At 43.6% G+C, this 18522-nt stretch overlaps 1 protein-coding gene across 2 annotated transcripts; it reads left to right on the plus strand.

The window, feature by feature from the left end:
* Positions 1-1200: 1200 nt before the first annotated feature.
* Positions 1201-17296, plus strand: TSN (translin). 2 transcript variants are annotated; one of them, XM_047871609.1, is made up of 6 exons: positions 1216-1437; positions 2591-2684; positions 4301-4397; positions 6079-6194; positions 7307-7386; positions 8040-17296. In XM_047871609.1, exons 1-6 carry the CDS (start codon positions 1372-1374, stop codon positions 8271-8273), a joined length of 687 nt encoding a protein of 228 aa, XP_047727565.1. In that variant the 5' UTR covers positions 1216-1371; the 3' UTR covers positions 8274-17296. The 2 variants fall into 2 exon arrangements, with proteins under 2 accessions (XP_047727566.1, XP_047727565.1); XM_047871610.1 differs by lacking the exon at positions 7307-7386 and having other exon boundaries at positions 1201-1437.
* Positions 17297-18522: the final 1226 nt, after the last annotated feature.

Consider the following 18522-nt stretch of genomic DNA (forward strand, 5'->3'; position numbering starts at 1 on the left):
TCTTTCTTGTAAGTTTTAGAATAACCTCTCACGCAAAGCAAACAACCCCCATCTAGTTGAAATAAGTAATCATTTAAAATCATTTGGAGAGTGCATTCTACTGTGGAATCGTGTACAATTATGTATATAAATATATAATTTCTAGACATGAGAGACCCTATTTCGAGAAAAGCTCCATTTCCCGTTCTATAACAAATGGCTAATTAACCCTTGAACTGGACAAAAGGACTGGTCTAGAAGCCATAGTTTCACAAGCAATTGCTCCTAAAATCAACAGGACCACAGGCTTCCCAATCATAAGACTCTTCCCAATCATAAGAGTAATATATACCAAGAATAGCTTCGTTTGTCAACAGAATAGTTATCAGTGTGTAACCAAAAGCGTATTAGCCCTTAGCCTGTTAGTATAAATTATCTTTTTTTTATCAAAGTCATGTGGTTCTCCCCGCCTTCCCACCCGCCCCCCCCCCCAACCCTTGCTTTCACCCTGCAGGAAGGACACTTATTTGATTATCGCTGGAGTCTGTGCTCACCGAATTGCAGTTCTTAGATCTCAAACACTTGTTTGGCTTTCATAGTGTCTTTTTATGTTCAGGTTGACCCAACGCATTCATACACATTTCTATTTGTAGAACAGATGTATGGAATAACTCTGCAACGTCAAGAAATCCTTAAGGCGCTTGCCTCAAGGGAATCGGGATAAGGAGGTGTTAGTTGAGTAGAAGAGACATTTCCCACCATACACGCTTGAAAGATCCATATAATTTAAATAGGTTATACAGTCATACAGGGAAGGAATTAAAATTTTTCGCTCGCAATCCATCCCGTACTCCCCCCCCCCCCTTTTATTTCCCGTGTATTCTTTGCAAATACGAACGCATGTTTCCACACGGAGATTGCACTCTCTATACATTTTTCTGCACCTGTCTTTTTACGCAAATTCTTCAGTATTGAAGCATTTCTCCTCCCATCCGCCACAGCATAAAACAAGCGTTGCGCTTGTTTGCTCAGCCTCCAAGCCCGCCCCGCCCCCTCAAGCCCATTGGCCCCCGGGCACGCTCCTCCCCGCTTAGCGGAAGGTTTCCGGCATTGCCCGTTCGAAGTTCCCCAGATGAAAGCCCCGCCCAGCATTTACCGCCCCGCCCCCTGAGCGCGCGCCTGGGCTCCCGCCGCGGCACATCAGGCAGCACGGCGGACAGCCCAGGATCCTGCGCGCCGCGGACCTCGGAGGACCCCAGCGACGTCCGTAGCGTAGGGCCGGGTGGACGCGGCGGCGGCGGCTGGCGTTGCGACTGACTGCGCCGGTGGGCTCTGAAACGCTTTTCGGCGGCCACACTCGCCGCTCTGGTCGATTGTTGTGCAGCCGGCGCCATGTCTGTGAGCGAGATCTTCGTGGAGCTGCAGGGTTTTTTGGCTGCCGAGCAGGACATCCGAGAGGCGAGCCTCCTCTCTTCCCCTCCCCTTTCCCTTTCCTTTCTTGCTTGGCCACCGCGCCCGGCCCTCCTCTGTCGCTCTGTCTCGAGCAGTGGGGAAGCCTCCGGGGATGGGTTGCTTCCCCTCTTGTGTCAGCTTTAGGGAACGTTCCTCTCCCGCCCCCGATTCTGCTCTCCGGTCCTGATTCTGTGTGTTCGAGTCTCGGCTCTTCGGCATCGCCCACCTCGTTTGAGTGTCAGTCTTCCTGCTTTCTGGCGCTTGTTTATGTCGAAGGCTCAGCGCTTGGGACTCAGAGAGCACGCGTTTCACTGTTTGTTGTAGCACGTGTGGCCTCTTCTCTTTAAAACTCTCTTATGGCTTCTCATTCCACATAGAATAATAATCCAGATTCTACTGTAGCCCACAGGTGTCTTCTCCCCTCCATCTCATTTTACGCCATCTTCCGTTGTGTTTTATGTTCAGTTATCTTTTTATTTTTCTAGTTCCGCAGAGAGTTTCTTGCCTCAGGATATTTGCATGTACTGTATGCTTTTCCTGGAATTCGCATCTTTCCTCTCCTTTCCTGGTGGTTACTTCGTATTCATATTCTTGATCTCACAATCTGTCATGTTTTTTAGTAGAGAATTCACGTTAAAAAATTTTGTGCGATCCGTATTTTTTAAACGTCTGTCTACCCTATTATGCTCTAAACGGCAAGAAGGAAGGAAGGGACTAATTGGGAACCAGTATTTACACAGTGCTTCTCACATAAATGTGCTGTGAATATTCATAAAATGATTGAAAAGCACCCAGTCTTCGTATTGCATTGCATTTTTCTTTTTTACAAATTGCATTCAGATATTTCATTTCTTTTGATATTTATAGTGTTTCACTGGGATATTTGGGGTGGGTGGTGATTATCCTTTGAAGGCCGCATGAGAAATCTCAGGCCCTGTAGTGACCTCTTGAAGGTCTCACAGAGGAAGTAAGTGGCAACGTTGGGATTCAAACCTGGATATTTTCTGTACCAGTTCAGTTCAGTAAAGATGGTTGGAGTTTTAAATGTGTGTGAAGGTGTCATAGGTACTTAACCTGTGCTGTCTGATATATCTGGTTTGAGGTTATGAAAATAGTTACATTGAGTTTATCTGATACTTTGATTTTTAATTCTTTCTAGGAAATCCGAAAAGTTGTACAGAGTTTAGAACAAACAGCTCGAGAGATTTTAACTTTACTGCAAGGGGTCCATCAGGGTGCTGGTTTTCAGGACAGTAAGTTCTTTGTTTTGATTTTGAAGATTTTTCTTTTTAAGTTTATTTATTTCTTTTGAGAGAGAGAGAGCGCACAAGAGAGCAGGGGAGGGGCAGAGAGCGAGGGAGAGAGAGAATCCCAAGTAGGCTCTGCACTGCTAGCACAGAGCCCGACGTGGGGCTTGATTCCACGAACACGAGATCATGACCTGAGCCGAAATCAAGAGTCGTTTACCTAACTGAGCCACTCTGGTGCCCCATTGATTTTGAATATTTTTTAAGAGTCCAAATTATGAGTCTTTCACTTAAAAGAGTTAATTTCCATTCAGAAGACATTTCAAGTCTGTTATCATTTTATTAAGAAAAATGTCCCTCATATCCTATGGAGAAGTAGGTGACTTGAGTGTTTTATAGGTTTACAGAATTCTGGAATTCTGTGTGTTACGGTTGATTTTCCACTTCCACGTAGTAATGTAATAATGTGATTCTAGTGATAATTGTTGTAGGTTTGTAGTTCTCTTGTGTGTCTTTTATATGGCTCTCTTATTTTTAAACCGAATCTTTTGTGGGGCACCTGGGTGGCTCATTCAGTTAAGTGTCTGACTCTTGATTTCAGCTCAGGTCGTGATCTCACAGTCCAAGAGAGTGAGATTGAGCCCCGTGTCCGACTCTGCACTGATGGCATGAAGCCTGCTTGGGATTCTCTCTCTGCCCCTGCTTGCTTGCTCTCTCTCTCAAAATAAACATTAAAAGAGAAATAAACACAGTCTTTCGTTCATTGAATATGGTTTAATATGCATTTGTATGTAAGAAATGTTCAGTGTAAAAGGTTCCTAATGGGTTTATAGTCACCACCTTTCATGGAAATCACATATGATAAGTTTAAACATGGGACCTTCGATGTAGGATGTAGCCAGCACAATTAAAAGAGCTGAAATATATTTTCAGGTAGAGAATGATACAATGGTGTAACTTACAGGTGTCACAGGGAAGTCTTTTTTCTCAGTGATATGGAGTCGGTCAGTCTGAGTATAATTGATAAAGTTTTTTGACCAAATGTGGGAGCTAGAAGCTGTCCAATTTTAGTCATCCTTTTGGAATAGCAGCTGGTGCATGGCCCCACAATTATTATTATATTTTTAATTTTTTTGAAGTTATTTTGAGAGAGAGATATGGGATGGGGGGGGGGGCAGAGAGAGAGAGGGAGAGAGAGAACCCCAAGCAGGCTCTGCATTGTCAGTGCACAGTCTGATGCATGGCTCGAACCCACGAACTGCTAGGTCATGAACCGAGCAGAAACCAAGAGTTGGACGCTTAACTAACTGAGCCACCCAGGCACCCCAAGGATGACATTATTTATGACAGCTTACTGACTTGTTTGCTAAATATTATTCCCTTTCAGCAAGTTTTTGTCTATTTTTCAGTGTTGGTTAATGAGTAGGGAAACTAGAGTTGGAATTTTGAGAGCCAGATTGGAAAGTAGAGATGCATACCCTGCATTTGGTCGTGAGATTTTTTTTTTTTTTTTAAGAGTTGATTTATTTCCAGAGAGACTGTGTAGATTATTAAGCCAGAACTGTATTTGAAATTTGGTAAATCTTACTCATTATTGTGTTTGATTATCTTTTTGTGATCAGTTCCAAAGAGGTGTTTGAAAGCTCGAGAACATTTTGGTACAGTGAAAACACATCTAACATCGTTGAAGACCAAGTTCCCTGCTGAACAGTATTACAGGTTTGTAAGAAAAGTCGTATTATTTTGTAATGTCAAGTAAAAATAAAGGCAGGACAAAAATTATATGTACCGAATGATTGCTGAGAACGAAGTAAAAACCTCTCTGTAGAAGAAACAACGAAAAAGAGTCAGACTATTATTAGTGGTGGTATTTTAATGGTGACAGAGATGGGGATTTTTTTCCCCTCCCTTTGAGAATTTTCCTAGGGAAAACATAATTTTTACAATGAAAAAGGAATTAAAAAATATTTGTTGTATTAAGGTCAAATAGAGTATCTTTTTAGTATATTTAAGTTGCTTGTGAAATTGGGTGAACCATGTCTATGCTATTAAGGTTATGGGATTAGATGGCACTATATAAATGGAGTTGAGTTTTTCCTCAAAGTTTGAATTACACTGCCAAATAACATGTTTAGCTAATATTCTGTAACTTGTTGACCTATAACACCGTTAATTTTTAAGAGTCTCCATTATTTAGGGAAGAAAATTTGCTGCCAGTCATAATTGTGAAATTTATAGATTGTAAAAAGCATCCCAGCCTCACAGATGTTAAATTGGAAAGAACTGCATCTGAGTATTGATGAAATACAGTGAATAAGAACCTAAAATCTCTACTTGTGTCTCTTTTCTACTGAAAAAGATGTTCTGTTAAGACACACGTGGGCACAAAACAAGACATGTATGTGGGAAGTAGGTAATACAGCGCCACAGGATAATTTAAGGCAGGGGTTGGCACACTGCCCGTGGCCCGCCGCCTCTGGAAGCTGAGAATTGCTTATATTTTAAAGGGTTGTTAAAAAAAGAAAAACACCCAGATAAGAATATGTGACAGAGACTGAATGTGGCTCACAAGGCCTAAAATGTTACTATCTGGCCCTTCGCAGAAAAAGTTTGCTGACCCTGCTGTAAGGTAATAACGGATGTAGAGAGACCTTGAACGATAGGATTGGCAGGATCTTGAGAGATCGGGTAGTTTGGAGGTCACACAGAGGCTGACCTCTGGGTGATTTGGCCCTTAGAGGGTTTTATTTGACCTGTATTGTATTGAAAATTTTTTTTGAATTTGCCATATTTGAAATTCAGGAGGTATAGCATTAATATTTGGGGGTATAAAATTTCCTATTTTTTTTTTTTTTCAGGCTTCTAGCTCAGTTTAACTGCAGGATCCTGAAGGTTTAAGTGTCGGTTTAGTGATTCCAAATGGTAGTTATTATATGTATAAATCAAGGGTTTTTTTTAATATTCTACACTCAAAACGTGAGAGTAAGTTAGGTATTGAGGCTGATGTACAGTGCAGTTCTCATCAATCTGCCGTTGCCAGTTTTAATTTTTCTCAGAGCAGTATCATTGTTTTTACTGATTAAACTTCACAAGCACAGTTGTTCTTGTCCATAATCTTCGATTGTAAATATCTTTATATTCACTGAAGTTGGATCATGCTTCTCGTTTGTCTATTAAACTTCTAATAAGTAATTGCTATAAATGTGAACTTGTAAAACTTATATTAAATCCATCTAATATACTTAAATGGCATGTTTTTACATGTTTTTTATGTTGGGGTTTCACATGGATTTGATTTGGAAAAGCATTGTATTTCCAAAATGTTTGACTACGACTGTACTAAATTTATCTTTTATAAAGCCCCTAATCCTTCCACCTAAATGAGCTTCTATCCGTGCAGATTTCATGAGCACTGGAGGTTTGTGTTGCAGCGTTTGGTCTTCTTGGCAGCATTTGTTGTGTACTTGGAATCAGAAACACTAGTGACTCGAGAAGCGGTTACAGAAATTCTTGGCAGTAAGTGTCTCCGTTAGCGTCGGTCTACACAATCAGGCACGGTCGCTTAATTTTTGGTTGTGGGGGAGGCTGTTGCTTATACTTCCTACTTATTAGAACAAACGAGAACTAAATGGAAAAATAGTGACTTGGAAACACAAAAAGTAAGAACATGTAGTGGCTTGCTTTTTGTACTTGGGTGTTGCTTTTAGTTTTTAAAATTTAGTTTTTAAAAATTCAAGCCTACAGAAAGTTGAAAGAATAGTACAGTGAAGACCACTTAGATTTTCTGCTTGTTAACATTTTGCCATGTCTTTAAAAATTTATTTTATTATTATTTTTTTTTTACTGTTTATTTTTGAGAGAGACAGAGTGCAAGCTGGGGAGGGGCAGAGAGAGAGGGAGACACAGAATCTGAAGCTGACAGCTCAGAGCCTGACGGGCTTGAACTCACGAACCGTGAGATCATGACTCAAGCCGAAGTTGGTTGCTTAACCAACAGCCACCCAGGCACCCCCAAAATTTTTAATTTTTAATTTTTAATTTTTATTTTAGTGTGCGTGAAGGGGGTGGGGAGCAGAGGGAGAGAACTCTGAGCCGGCTCCATGCTCAACGTGGGGCTCGATCCCACAACCCTGGGATCATGACCTGAGCTGAAATTAAGAGTCAGATGTTCAACCGAATGAGCCACCCAGGCTCCCCAACATTTTGCCACATTTGTGAGGTCTTCTCACTTTGTGCACGTGTATGTGCATTCATGCATTCGTGTGCCCGTATGAACCATGTGAATGTCACTTAAGGGTGTCATGGCTTCTCCTTTAAATGCTGCGACATGCTTTGTCCAAAAACATAGGTATTCTCTGATATAACTAGATAACGTTCTGGGTGATAGTACTTTCTGAGAGAAGAATGAAAGGAAAAATTGAAGTCTTAAGAGCTCAAAAATCCACAATGAGGCCTAGTTGCCAAAAGTATGAGCACATCATATAGTTTTAAAAGATCTTTTTTTCCTTTGAGAGAAACAATATGTGTGTGCGTGTATATGTATGTGTGTGTATATATAGTATTTTATATTCTTAGGCTCACATTCTGTTCACATCATGACCTTATTTTTACTTTGGTGTATTTTTTAGTTGAGCCAGATCGGGAGAAAGGCTTTCATCTGGATGTGGAAGATTATCTCTCGGGAGTTCTAATTCTTGCCAGTGAATTGGTAAGAAGCTTAGTAATTTGCCATTTGCGTTTTTGATCTTCCCACCTCGCTGTCAGTTTTTAAAATGGGCACAAAAATTCAGGAAGTCTTTTCTAAGCCCTCTATCTGTCACCAGTTTGTCATCATGTGCTGTGTGTGCTGCTTTGCTAGTCATCAGAGAAAGGCCAGTTCATACGATGAGCGGGCTGTGCATACTGACTAATCTGTGAATTTTTAAAAGATGGTAATGCCTCTCCCTTTCAAAGTGGTGGCAAGACACACACATTCCTAGTAACTGTGTCAATACGTATACTTGCTTCGGGGACTAATTTAACTGTATATAGGTTATTTTTCTTTTATTCTCTTCATCTGTCTCTTGAGAAATTGTCCTATGGAGATAATTCTAAAGAAGAAAAAAAGGCTGTTATAAAGGTGTTCCCACTAGTCTTGATTCGCATTGATGGAAACTTGTAGACCACAGAAACCCCCAACAGAAAGGGAACGATCTCTTAAGTCTTGAAGTAACTTCGTAATGTTAAGCGGTCGTCAACATGTAATTCCGAAAGGCAGTGTGGGAAAGTTGGGGGCCTTGGGGGTCTCTTGGTTGTGATGCGGAGGAAGACGTGCTCACGAGGCCTGTTGTAAGGTGTCTCGGTTTCCCTTCCCTCGTGTAGTCGAGGCTGTCCGTCAACAGCGTGACCGCCGGAGACTACTCCCGGCCGCTCCACATCTCCACCTTCATCAACGAGCTGGATTCGGGCTTCCGCCTTCTCAACCTGAAAAACGACTCCCTGAGGAAGCGCTACGACGGCTTGAAGTATGATGTGAAGAAGGTGGAGGAGGTGGTCTACGATCTCTCCATCCGGGGCTTCAACAAGGAGACGGCCGCGGCGTGTGCCGAGAAGTGAAGCCGGAGGCTCCGCTGGCGCCGGGCCCTGCTGACCTCAGCGGTCGCCGGTGGGGGTGGACCCCGTGCCTCTCGGGTAGTTAGCCTTGCCCCGTTGCTAAACACCGCGCTTTATTTTCTTAACCGGTTGGTTGTGTGGTGGAAGTATCCAAATGGAAACGCTTTTTTCTGGGGGTGAAAAAATAGCCTTTTCAAGGACAGACTTTCTTTGTCGTTTCAGTGAATTTGCTCTGTAATTCAGTGTATTTCAGTTCTGTCGGAAAGTGTAAATGTCAGTCTCTTGGTAAAGTCCTTTTGCTCACCCTGATGCTGTTGATGTACTGATTGAGAAGTTTATGGTCTTGTGTTTCTTCCAGAAGTGATCCTTGGTGTTTTCTATATCCAAATTAGCCATCCATACCCAGGTGTGTGTAGCCTGGATACAGGATAAAAATGAGTAATTAAAAAGGATGGTTGCCAAGCAAAGGACAACTTATTTTATATTTTCTTTCCTTATTTTAAGCCTCGTGAGTAAATCATATGTTGACATTTTTTTGCAAGGGAGTTACAGCCCCAGGGTCTCTCTCACTGCCATCAAAATATAAAAGAGAAAATTGCAAAGTCAAGCTCAGATTATCTCGGGACGTTTTTGTATTAAGGGATTGAGTCACATCTTATCATTTGGCTCTCTTTGCCAGGTGGGGAGTAGGGCTTAGTGTCTTACAACACCTCTGTTTTCTGATGTTGCCTTAACATTCTGCTCTTGCAGCAATTTAAAGATCGTTTTCACACACATCTTGAACTAACACTTCATATAATATATTTTTAAGCTATGAAACCTTTTTCCTAGCAGCCAGCTAGACCGGCTGGTCTGAGACTACAAAGCCACCCAGTCAAGTTAATTAGCAATACCCTGACTGGTATGTTCTGAGAGACAAATGCTGTGCTTTGTCTGGAAAAAAGAGAAAACCTTGGATTTAAAAAGGAAGATCAGCTGATTTGGTAATGTTTTTTAGAGTAAGCAATTTCAGGTTTTGGCAGCTATCCCAACGGTCAGGTTTTAGATTTACAGTTTTGGGCAAGTCCTGTAAACCTTGTTGGCACCCTCCTCCCCCTCCTGGTTTTCAGGTAGTGCTGAGAATACTCGCCGTGTAATTTTTGCTGTTGAATTGAAACGGTTTAAAATGGTGACGTCATCCATGGTTTTCTGGAGCTCACTGAAAGGAAGGTGCTAGTGTTTCCAGAATAACAGAAAGCATTTAGAAGTGTCATCCTCTCCTGCCTGCTACCAGTTTAGGCGTTCCGTTTGTGCAGTGGAATATTTGTCATTGCTATCAGAGCCGTTCTCAGGCCAAGTTAAGGACTGACCAGATTTTCCATCATGAGGAGGACAAGTAGAAATGAAGCGTCAATCGCTATGCATTTTTGGGTTTTAAACAACTTTCTTGACAGCTCTTTCTGCGGAAGAGTGTGTAGAACGAAGAAAGGCGTTTGGGTCTTTGAAGTGCCTAGGGTGGTCATCTAAGATATGCAGTAATAGCACTGCCCGGATTGAGCACAAAAGGCTTCAAATTACATGATCAAATACATGCAGTAAGTTCAGTAGTAGTTTTCTTCTACGTGGAGAATGGACTCTGAATGTGTGTTGAGGCTGAAGAAGACCAGGGGTGACAAGCACATCCTGCTGTGTAACAGTTAAAATTAGTGAACGACACCAGCCGCTCAGAGTTAAATTGAAAGTATTTTAATTGACGGTATTGAAAAGCCTCGGCTCTGGTTTTAGTGCACCAGAATTGTTCTTTTCGACTCTAGAAGATTGAGCGGGTTAGAAAAAGTAGAGATGAATTAGTGGATGTTTTCTTTATAAATTTATTTATAAGAAGAGAACCCTTAAATACTTCATAAGATTTGCCCTGTCTTAAACTTGAATAATACTGGTAACGCCTAAGAGAATTTAATAAAGAACGAAAGCTTCTTTGGCAGTGTTTTGGGTCCTTTACTTAAGTGGCTGTAGTCGAGGTACAGATGCAGAAAGCCACCGGCAGAGTTCGTGGCGTGCACTCAGAAATCATGGCTTGCTTGTTTCGCGGTCTGGACCAGACTGTACTCTTCAGGCAGAGCATCATTGTCTGCCTGACGCCAAAATAAGGTATTCCCTGAACCTGAAGTCATTTGTTTTCTTAGTAGTCACTGTAATGAACAGTAAACAAGTAAAAAAAAAAAAAAAAAAAAAAATCACCCCTCCGCTCCAAACAACAATAAGAAACATCTACAGAGGGTTAAATTAAATGGATTGACTGGACTGATGGTTTGAGTGAGCCGAGGGTGAGAGAGGGGAGAGGAGGGAATCTGACTTCATGGTCCGGTTTCTAGTCTGGGAGACTAAGTCGATTTAGGTGCTGTTAGCTGAGGTCGGGGCGGGGGAGGGGCTGGCGTGGGAAGACTTCTGAATGTGTTGGGTTCATGATGCTAGTTGAGCCTGAGGGGGAGATGGCCAGCAGGACTTTGGGCGTGAGGAAAGCTCGGAGCCAGCCTGCGATAGTTTGGGGCAGCATTAGTGTGTACGTGGAAGGTAGGTCAGGAGAGTGGGTATGACCCCCCAGGAGAGCGTGTAGAATGAGAAGAGTAAGGGGCTAAGGACAAAACCCTGGTTGGTGGGGTTTAGTGAGTTAGGCAGAGGGAGAGACCATGAGGAAATGGAGAAGGGGTTAGAGAGACTGAAAGAACAGTGAGAGTGGCTTGTCACAGAAGCCAGGGGAATAAAGAGGCTCTAGAAGGCTTTTTTTGGGGGACGGGGATTTAAGAGATTTAAAATACAGACTTTCAGGGGCGCCTGGGTGGCTGTCGGTGAAGCGTCTGACTCTTGATTTTGGCTCAGAGCATGATCTCACGGTTTGTGAGTTCGAGCCCCAAGTTGGGCTCTGCCCTGGCAGTAAGGAGCCTGCTTGGGAATCTGTCTCTCCCTCCCTCTGCCCCACCCTCGTGCGAGCGTTCTCCTTCTCTCTCTCTTTCAAAATAAATAAACTTTCTCCACAGCCTGAGAGCCCTGTGACACTGTCGGGTGAGTCTTGGTTATGCTGTGCTAATAAACCCCAAAACTCAACAGGCATAGTACAGAGTTTATTTCTCACTGACACTGTGTGTCTGTTGCAGGTTCGCTGGGGCACGTGCTCCACGTTGTCCTCATCTAGCTGACAGGAGCCATCAACTGGCCCATTGCCCGTTGCCGTGGGAGAGGGAATCAGTTGTGGAGGGTCTTCTACAAACACATGTTCTGGTTTCAAAGTGACCTGCCACTTCCTCTCACAGTTCACTGGTTAGGACTGGATACGCCTTCCTGCTAAACAAAGTGCAAGGGGGCCTGGCAGGATGGGAGTCTGCAGATGGAAGGTCAAACCAAATGTTGAAAGTCTTCAGCAATAGGTACTTCCTTCCGTTGGATGAATAGTAGTATTTCTGGTCACACGTGAACTTCACTGGGCTTGGGAGGGGCCGCTCTTACCTGTCAGATGACGAGAAGAGGGTGGACCCGTCAGTAGTCCCCTGTGCTGTTGAAGGTGGTATCCGGTTTGAAAGAGATTTCTCTGGTGTGTGCGTTTGTGTCGGTTTGTGTATGGGTGTTTTAGGCCAGCGTTCAGTGAGTTTTTGTATGTTGCACGCACCGGGTTAAACATTTTATCCAGATCATCTGATTTCCTGCCCATATAAACCCTGTGAGGTGCCTACCACCATTTCCCCCGTTTTAGACCGGGAGCAGGCTTAGAGAGGGCAGTCCGCTTGCCCTGCGTTCACAGCGATGAAACGGAAAGGCTGTGATTCCGACCCACTTAACTCTGCCCCTGCATCCACATATGCCGCTTCTTCCCTTATGCTTTTGATGGCCTCTGTAGCCTGACCAGGAAAATCCCAAATCCACCAAGAGTTACGAACACCGTGTATGCGTAGCTTTGGGTTGGGTGCAGTCTCTGTTAGAACTTAGCATAAAAAACGAGTGGGAAGCTAGGTCTGTGCCCTCCAGAAGTTTAGGGTCTAGTTACAGGGGAGAGGGTGGTGAGAAAGATATAAACAGGTAAGAGATGAAACATTCAACTAATGTTTGAGCACCTCCTGTAATGCTTTGGAATTCTTAACAGCTTTATGGAAGTAACGTTTTACAAATAAAATGGCTCAAATCAAGGGATTTATAAAGTAGTGCAACAATCCTCATGTATTATCTTCCAGAAAGATCCCAGCCCCAGGCCACCACTAATCTACTTTGTTTCCATAAATTTGCCTTTTCAGGATATTTCCTATATATGGAATCATGCAGTCTGTGGTCTTTCGTGTCTCATCGCTTAGCGTAATGTTTATACGGTTTGTCCGTGCCCCAGCACAGCATGTGTTGGTAGTTTGTTCCTTCGTATTCCTGAGTGGTATTCCTTTGTGGGTATTCCACATGTTATCCATTCATTAGATGAGGAAGATTTAAGTTTCTACTTTTTGGCTGTTCTAACTAATGTTGCTATGAGCATCCTTGTGCAAGTCTGTGTCTGAGTGGGTACTGCCATTTCTTTTGCATAGATACCCAGGAGTCTGTTGTAAAAATGGTGATTTTATGTTTAGCTTTTGAAGAAACTCGACCTGTTTTCCTTTCAGCAACCTATGAGTTAACAGTCAAGACAATACTAGACAGGACGTTATAACAACTTTATTGCTAAATAAGTCGTGAATGATTGCTGTAGGAGTTGGGGATGTGTTATATGGAATGGTTCATGAAAGAGGTAGGATTTAGAGAAGCATGGAACTAGGAGACGGTCATTTTTCGGGGGACAGAATTGAAACCAAATAGAAATGGTACAGGCATGCCATGGAAATATGGTGGATTCAGTTCCAGATCACTGCAGTAAAGTGAATATCGCAATGAAACAGGCCAAGTGAGTTTTTTCCCAGTGCAGATAAAAGTTACGTTTATGCTGTACCATAGTGTATGAGGTGTGCGATAACATTATGTCTAAAAAAATACTGTCATTAAACAATACTTTATTGCTAAAAATGCTATGTGTGCTTTCAGCGAGTTGTGATCATTCATCACAGATCACCATAACACATATAATAATGGAAAAGTTTGGAATATTGTGAGAATTACCAAAACGTGACAGATGTGAAGTGAGCAAATGCCACTGGAAAAATGGGGCCGATGGATTTGCTCGACACAGGGTTGCACAGCCTTCAATCTGTAAAAGACGCCGTATCTGTGAAGTGCAGTCAGACGAGGCGTGCCGGTGTTAATTTCATAGGGATGGGGATATCATGCATTTGATGGCAGGAGAGAACGTGGTGAGGTCGGACTGTTAAGTTTAGAAAAGCCTGAATTGGGAGGTTAAGGAGTTTGGACTTAGAATGATAAGCATTGGGGGCTGTATGGTTTCTTTTCTTTCTTTCTTTCTTTTTTTTTTCTTTTCTTCTCTTTTTCTTCCTTTCTTCCTTTCCTTTCTTTTCTTTTCTTTTCTTTTCTTTTCTTTTCTTTTCTTTTCTTTTCTTTTCTTTTCTTTTCTTTCCCTTCTTCCTTCCTTCCTTCCTTCCTTCCTTCCTCCCTCCCTCCCTCCCTTCCTTCCTTCCTTCCTTTTATTTTGAAGAGGGGAGAGAGCAGCTTTGGAGTCAGCCGTAGTTTTGAATCCTGGCTGTCATGTTACCAATAGAAGAGACCAAAGGCAGGGAGACCTGTGAGGAAGTGCTTGCTGTCTTTGAGGTTGTGAAGGTCAGCTTGGGCAGCTGGTCGCGGTCCTGGCTGACACAGATGCAGTGTGCTATAAAAGAGAAACTGGGTAGGCTTGGAATCCGGGGTAGGAGGGATGCTGTGGACTGAATGTGTGTGTCCCTCCATGTTCATACAGTAAAGCCTGATCCTCAGTTGGATGGTACTGGAGGTGGGACCTGCGGAGGTAATTAGGTCATGAAGGTGGGGCTCTCAGGAACGGGATTAATGCCTGAATAAAAGGGACCCAGAGCTCCCTCATGCCTCCACCATGGGAGGACACAGCCAGGATTCGGGCCCCCACCGGATACCGAATCAGCTGGCGCCTGATCACCTTGCTCGTAGATCTGTTGTTGAAGCCACCTGGAAGGTGGTAGTTCTGTTATAGCAGCCTGAACAGACCAAGACAGGGGAAGAGCAACTGAGAAGAATCAGAGATGCCTAAGCTGAAAAAATGAATGTGGAAAAGGGGGAGCTAGTTTCTGGGGGAAGATGAGAAGGTTAGTTTTGCAAGTGTTGAGTTTTCTGTGGTAGATGGTGCAGGCGTGGCTGTACTTTCTGGAGTAGAATTTGGGGCCCTAAGACTGGAGCTGAGGGACTCCCTGAGACTGGGTAGAGTGGATATCTGACTGACTGCAGAGGAGCTCCTGAAGCCAGGGAGAGGTAAGGGGGAGAAATGTAGGGCTCTGGACCATAATCAACCCAGCGAGTCCCTGGAGGCGGTTGAAGACCCTGAGGAGAAGATGGCAGAGGAGCCAGAGGCCCTTGTCCTTCTCTCTAGTTCAGGTCTGTCCCAAGCAGGAGCCGGGACCAATAGAAAAGTGATGTATGTTCCCTGCTCTCTCCCATTGCCATAGTAATCCTTTACTTACTGTAAAGAAAACAAAATAAACCTATGAAAATATGTAGAATCCCCAGACAAGAAAGTTGGGCTTGTTAGTTATTTTGTGATTTTGGTTTTTTTCCTCCTTATTTACCCTGTTTCTTAAATCATTACTCGTGATCATCTGGTGTCATTTAATATTAATTAACATTTACCCACCGCCATCTGCTCTGGCTTGAGTTCTGCGTTCATCCATTTCAGCTGTGTGTTTCAGTGACAGAATGCTGGCCTTGCTACGTGGATGTACCAGCTGGACCTGCCATGCCATTGAGACCCGTTCAGAAGTCGAGGGGGGACTTCAGCCTCCTCTGCCATGTCCCTGTTGTCAAAGCTTCCATTGATGAACTTTTCGTTCACTCTGGCAATTGAAGTGAAGCCAGATTATTTTTCTCAGTTGGGAGATAACAAAGGGCAGGATGTTTGTTTTCGCTTTCTGGGGAAGGCTACAAGATTGTTTTAATCATGACGGGGTGGTTTGGGGAGCAGAATCCGTCAGGGGGCTGGGCCCTTCTACTTTAATAAGACACTATTTAATCAGACCCAGAACTGACACAACTAAGAGAAAGACCGATAATCAGTGTTCAAAAAGACTAACATTAATAAACTTCAAGGCTTCTTTTTTTTGCACCCAGAAGTTAATTTTCCATCCCAGAGGATCAGAGGGATGGACCTACGTTCTCTTCTTCAATCATGCCTGGTAATACTTGGCCGTCAGTCTTCTGGGGACTAGTCTTGGGGGTGGGCATTGGCAGGGAAACAACATGAGCCCAGGGTTGTGTGGCTTAGTGAGCCTTTCCATTTCTCACCTACAGTCCCACCTGTCACAGGACAAGGACACGACTTCATCTTGTTTAAGAAAACTGGCCAAAGGGGCACCAGATTATTGGGCTGTGGCCTGCCTTGTGGCATCAAGCAGCTCTAACCTTGCCTTGAGCTCAGAACAGTCTGGAAATAGGAACATTTACAAAATACCCTCACTGGGGAAAAACAAAAGGAAATTGGATTGGCACAGGCTTGTTTTGAACTGGCTGCAGAAAAACTCTGATCATTACGTATTGTTTACACATCAGAAGGAAGAAATAGGTGATACGATAGTGGCTACAGGGACACTTTGGGGAATATGTGAATGTGCACACCGTTGGTTTATGATACATTTCATACATTTTTCTCACTGTGGACTTGTGTTACTTTTGTGATTACAAAAGAATTGTGTAAGCATTGTGGTAAATTGGGAAATGACAAAAAACGTAAAGGTGCGTATATATTTTTTGTGTTGTGGTTTATCCTAAGTATACTACTGACTTTAAAAACTTTCTTTCGAGGTGATTGTGGATTCTGCTGGTAACTTTTGATCAGAAGTATTACCGTGTAGCTAGCGGCTGTGTAAATGTCTGTTCGTTTTCCTGAGCTCCTTTCACAGAGATACAGATGGATGTCTTCTCCCCAGGCTCCGTGGAGACACTCAGGCGCCACGATCAAGCTTCCCCTGTCCTTCAGCAGCACCTTTCACATTGCTGGCATCGAAACAAACATACTCTAATTGCATTTTACAGTTTTATAATTGGATTTTATAATTTCCAATGAAGTTAGAAAGGAATGTTTGTCCCTTTCTGCTTTGTCAAAGTATTTTTACATTCATCACCGCATCTGACTTTCGAAGCTGTCCTACCACATTCTTGTGACAACTCAGGAGGCCCGGACAAATGAAGGAGGAGGTATTCCCAGGGACTTTCCTTTCTTCCTTAGCCTGTCTCCTCTGGGCCGCCATCCACTCAAGCTGATCAGCTTATTCTCTAGTCTTGAATTCTGATCTCCGCTTTGTGCTGCTTTGGGAACAACCTGGCAGTTCCTCAAAAAGTTAAACCTAGAGTTAGCACATGACTTAGCAGTTCCAGTGCTAGATATATATTTGAGAGCTAGAACTTCCGTCTATACAAAGACTTACACGTTAATATTCTTGGCAACATTACTTATAATAATAGCCTACGAGTGGAAACAGTCTAAATGTCCATCACCTAGTGAATGGATAACAAAAGGTGGTATATCCCTGCAATAGAATGTTACTTGGCAATAACAAGGAATGAAGTACAGATACAAGCCACAGCATGGATGACCTTGGACACATGCTAAATGAAAGAAGCCATCACAAAGACCACGTGCTGTGTGCTTCACCTATAGGAAAGTCCACAGACTGGGGAAATGTATAGTGACAAAGTAGATTAGTGGTTGCCATGGGGAGGGGGTGGGGGGTGGTGGGGACAACAGGAAGTGACTGCTAAGGGGGATGGAGTTCCTCTCTGGGAAGCCGAACATGTTCTGGAAGCAGATAGTGGTGATGAATATACTAAGCAGCAGTGAACTGTACTCTTTTAAAAAAGGATGAATTTTGTAGTATGCAAATTATATCTTAATAAAAAGCCCAAACTGATCTTGCCATTTATCTTTGGAAATTGCTGCTTGTGGTTTCTGCTGGTGGCACTGGGGGTGGGGCGCTCACATGAAATATTTAATCTGGCCAGCATTTTGTGTTGGCTGTTGTCTCCATCTATAGAGGAAGAAACTGAAGTCGGGAGCACAGGGGTGATTCCTTGCTATCCCCCAGCCCATCTGTGGTTCCCACCCGGCTTAGCCTGACCAGCCCCAAGCCCTTCTACATTCCGCTTCTGGGCCACTGAGGCCTAACACGTGGGAGCCAACTTTGGCTCTTCTCCCTTGCATCTCCACCTGTTCCTGAGTAGTTTATTTTCTCCGTGCCTCTTGTGCCTGTTTTCTACTTTTCAGTCTATACCACATCCCTAGATTAGAATGCTGTCACTTGTTGCCAGGCCTGTTCCGAGAGCCCATTAGTCTCCTGTCTTGCAATCTGTCATTCCCCTAATCTACCCAGCACTCTGCTGCTGCCACATTGTGAAATCTGATTTTTCAAGCCTGATCACTCGCCTGCTCTAAAACCATGGCTGCCTGTGCCCCAGTGCACACTCCTCAGGCTGGCATCCAAGGCTTATGACAGCAGTGCTCTCTGCTTGCCTGTCCATGCCTCCCTGCATGCCCCGGAACCCTACACGCTGTGTGTGCTCTTGGAGCACAGCCATAGCGGGTTGGAATTCGCAGAGGCTCTACCGGCCACTCAGGAGAGAATCATACTTTTGACAACTCAAAGGGGAAACATTCAGGGACCTTTAGGGTTCCTCAGCCTGTCAGTAAGAGAGGAGCAGTGATTTTCAACTGGGGGCAGTTTTGTCCCCTAGGGGACTTGTGCAACATCTAGAAACTTTTTTTTTTTTTTTTTATCATCACCATGACTTGGGCAAAGGAGTGCTACTGGCACCTAGTGAGTTGAAGCCGGGGATGCTGCTTCGACATCCTGTCCTGCACAGGATGGTGCACGGCAAAGGATTGTCAAGTCCTAAATGTAAGTAGTGCCAAGTTTGAGAAACCAATGAACTAAAGCAAATACTTTTACCGTTGATACGCAGTAAAGAATAAATGAAAATACTAAGTGATTACAAATATGTCATAAAGATTTCTGCATATTAGCAAATGCAACGCAGGAAGGCCACATTGAGACGGTGGGGCTGAGCAGAGGGTGAGTTTGGGCTTCCGCTTAGCACGTGATGCTCACTTCCAGGCCCCTCCCCCAGCGCCATGACGCCT

Source organism: Prionailurus viverrinus, chromosome C1 (genome assembly GCF_022837055.1).
Source record: "Prionailurus viverrinus isolate Anna chromosome C1, UM_Priviv_1.0, whole genome shotgun sequence".
In the NCBI taxonomy this organism is placed as follows: Eukaryota; Metazoa; Chordata; class Mammalia; order Carnivora; family Felidae; genus Prionailurus; species Prionailurus viverrinus.

Coding starts and splice junctions, on each gene's coding strand:
- TSN (XM_047871609.1), top strand. CDS start 1,372: ATGTCTGTGAGCGAGATCTTCGTGGAGCTGCAGGGTTTTTTGGCTGCC. Junction 2,685..4,300: donor GGGTGCTGGTTTTCAGGACA/GTAAGTTCTTTG, acceptor TTTTGTGATCAG/TTCCAAAGAGGTGTTTGAAA. Junction 4,398..6,078: donor CCTGCTGAACAGTATTACAG/GTTTGTAAGAAA, acceptor CTATCCGTGCAG/ATTTCATGAGCACTGGAGGT.